We start from the raw sequence: 3,245 nt of genomic DNA on the forward strand, positions 1-3,245 counted from the left end.
CTAAAAACCCTAATGGAGCTGAAGGGTACTGCAGAGTTGGTCATTTCCTCTCTGTGGGTTTCCTATAAGAGAAAGCAGCTGTATATTCTGGTGATATGGGTGTGGATAATACCTGCAGCAATGGCTCCAACCAAGGGTACCATAAGGAGTTGCAGGGGATAATTCCACGGCCCAATGATTAACACAACTCCTAATGGCTCCCTCCGTATAAAACAGTCATCCAGCCTTGTGGCCTGGAAATGGACAAATCAAGACAGTAATACAAGTGTTTAGAAAACACAATATATCCACACGTCACTTCTTAGTGGAAAATGATACTGCCCAAGTTAAAAGTACCAAACATTTGCATGCGCCATCTTTTTAAATGTAATAGCTCGCTTTTATTGAAATCTTATGAATCTTTAACTTAAAAAGGGGGCACTTCAGTTTCTACACTAATTAACTGATAGACTACGATAATCAATAGTAAAGCCCTATAATGCACATAAATCATTGTTGAACCTACCAGAGTTTTGTTGACATACTCTGGCTTCATCCAGCTTGCGAAGTTAGCGATGGTGTAGTGCAGCTCATTGATCACTATATCAACCTCGGACAGAATGGCCTCAAATTTTGGCTGAAGTGTGAGGACAGCAATGAGAAAAGGAAGTTAGGGCTTATTGAATTGTAGCAGGCAAACAAATTATATACTGTGTTTCACATATAACATATTTATTATTAGTTTATTTATCTAAAAAGGGACAGTGCCCATTAATTAACACGAGGACTGAAGTCCGCTGTGTGAATGTGCCAGATTTAGTCATACAAGCTAATTTTCATCTGCAGTCCCAAATATAGTGTGTGAGCCTTCCTTGTACCTAAAATATACAAATGTTTTTTTTAAGCAGTCTAACATTCACCATTCATTTTTAGGCTCGATAAAATCAGCAGAATAGTGGGAGCATGAGTGAAAATATTACATTAACGTCCTTTTTAAGGAAAACATTTAAAATGTTCAATTTCACCATCATCAGAACAGCTGGGGCCAGACAGAAACTGCTATGCAGAACTCTTGGCGTCAGGCTGCCAGACCTTTGGCTGGCTTTGGATGTGTAATAATGTGTTGTTAAGGAAGTAGTGTGTGTATGGTCTGTGTATGGCACGTGAGCACTGTCTCGTACCTTCGCGAGGTCTTTGTGCAGTGCATTTAAAATCTCTTCCTCATTATCTTTGATCATTGACATAAGCTTGGTCAGCTGAGTTCGACGAAACTGCTCTGGTATCGTGATGCCTGAACTAAACGCTGTCCGCAACCTGTCCACAACCTGACTCTGGGTGTCCATCCTTTCACCTGGAACACACACACATACACACAAACAAAGACACAAATTGCAGTGTTTTTTTTTACTTGGAAAAATGAATTGATTATCAGAACAATCACTGTTGAAATGTCACTTCAGCAATTCAGTCTGACTTATGAAATAATTGTTTCTGACAAACACTTAGAGGAGTTGAATAATGAATTAAATATATTGCGTATATTAAGGACTCCTTTGGAGAATTTCCCAGAATTCCTGGATAACCTGTTGCAAACCTCTTTGCAGCCCTGTGGAATTCACAGAGTTCATAATCTCAGAGTGATACTTAGTACTTGTCTATGCCAATAAAACCTGCAAGCACAGGGACACACAGGATGCTACATGTTGGTATAGGCCACTGATGTGACTGAAATTAGAGCAGATAGGTCTGTTTAAATGACTCAGCAAAAAGAAAGGATGGCACAACCCTATGGGTAATGTATAAAGACTGAAAGAAAAAGAAAATGTACGCTATTCATATTAATAATACAGAAAAATCCAGCAGCTCTATCTATGGAACTGATGAATCCTTGAATATTACCGCTGGCCCACCAAAACCCCCAAGCTGAACTTTGAGAACCAACCAGATAATAAATGATTTTAGGAAGCAGACTGAAGCTATTTCACAACAGAGAGGAAACTTATGTGCAGAAAATACTCGCTGAATTTACCAGAAGTTCTCAATGTTTTATCACATGTCGTCAAGTGTAACACTCTTTCAGTTCCTATTGCGGAGAAGCGAAGAAAAATAAACTGTAATATTTCACAATGGAGGTTCGCACACTACTGTCAGACTGACAATGGCTCACATCAAACCCATGTCAGCACAACACTGAAACGTGTAGACAAGCCGTCAACTGGAGGCAAAAAAAGATTTAAGATTTAAACTCACAAATTCATTGGCATGCACATTTTTGACACATTAAGTTTAATACTATTAAATGCAATCGTACGGTAGCTGTGTGTGGCCACAAATAGGGTGAGACCAAACAAAACCGGCTGTCTAATGTTACCAAGTGATTTACCGATGACCTCAGATTGGCGGATTCACTTTCTCTGCAGTTCACTGGATCTCTCTTTTAACGCTATGATATCCATCCGCGGGAACTAGTATTTTGCCAACAGGACAGAGTTCAATCTCGGACAGTTCCTCTTAATGTGTTCAGCCTACCTGTTAGTTTGTGTTGTTGTCCCTCACACCACCAGGCACAAGAAATGATGATGACAGGGAGTGCTTCTGTGTTTCCGGGTCTGCTCCTCCTACCGGCTCCCGTTGGAGCGCTTTCAGATGGGAGGTGAGATGGTTTTGGTTGATCTTGAAAAACTCGCCTTGAAAACTTGTCAGACGAGTAGTGATGGGAACTGCGGCTCATTTTAGTTTGAGTCAGATCATTTGGATCAGCTCAGCAACAAGAATCTGCTCCCACATGTACCAAGTACTGTCTCTGGCTTTTTAGTTACAGCCACATTCTGCAACATGTTTTGATCTGTGATTGCATTATTAAGGGTATAGAAACCTTCAACAATATAAAACATAAAACACTATTACACATGTGTATAAAGCATTTCATCTATGTTTAACTGTCTTGTATCTCAGTTAGTTTTTCCACTGAATTAGCTCTGGTTCTTGAGCCAGTTGCGTTCATATGGAAGAGGATTAGGGCCAAATGTGACATTTTTATTCTGTTCTGAGTTTAAAGTTATATAATAATTATATAATAAAAAGTTTGATTTCAAGTCAGTTATTTACATTAAACTTTAATGTAACTTTAAACATACATTTTCACATTTGGCCCTAATCCTCTTCCGTACAATGCATAGTGTATATACTTTCATTTATAGTTTTATATTTATATATTTATCTGTAATATTTTTATTGTGATGTTCTCTGTTTTTGCACTACTTTGC

The 3,245-nt window shown here is 38.7% G+C and overlaps 1 protein-coding gene across 1 annotated transcript in view; it reads right to left on the reverse strand.

Annotated features, from left to right (window-relative positions):
- Positions 1–2,580, reverse strand: part of aldh3b1 (aldehyde dehydrogenase 3 family, member B1) — a 7,353-nt gene extending 4,773 nt beyond the window's left edge. Inside the window, exons 1-4 of the mRNA XM_035654374.1 lie at positions 2,509–2,580; positions 1,161–1,330; positions 506–616; positions 113–233 (exon numbers count right to left, since the gene is read on the reverse strand). Coding sequence (XP_035510267.1) covers positions 113–233; positions 506–616; positions 1,161–1,322 — 394 coding nt within the window. The 5' untranslated portion in view covers positions 1,323–1,330; positions 2,509–2,580. The remainder of the gene's footprint in view (positions 1–112; positions 234–505; positions 617–1,160; positions 1,331–2,508) is intronic.
- Positions 2,581–3,245: the final 665 nt, after the last annotated feature.

This window comes from Morone saxatilis, unplaced genomic scaffold, assembly GCF_004916995.1.
Source record: "Morone saxatilis isolate NCDOM2014 unplaced genomic scaffold, NCSU_SB_2.0 Contig14, whole genome shotgun sequence".
Taxonomy (NCBI): domain Eukaryota; kingdom Metazoa; phylum Chordata; class Actinopteri; family Moronidae; genus Morone; species Morone saxatilis.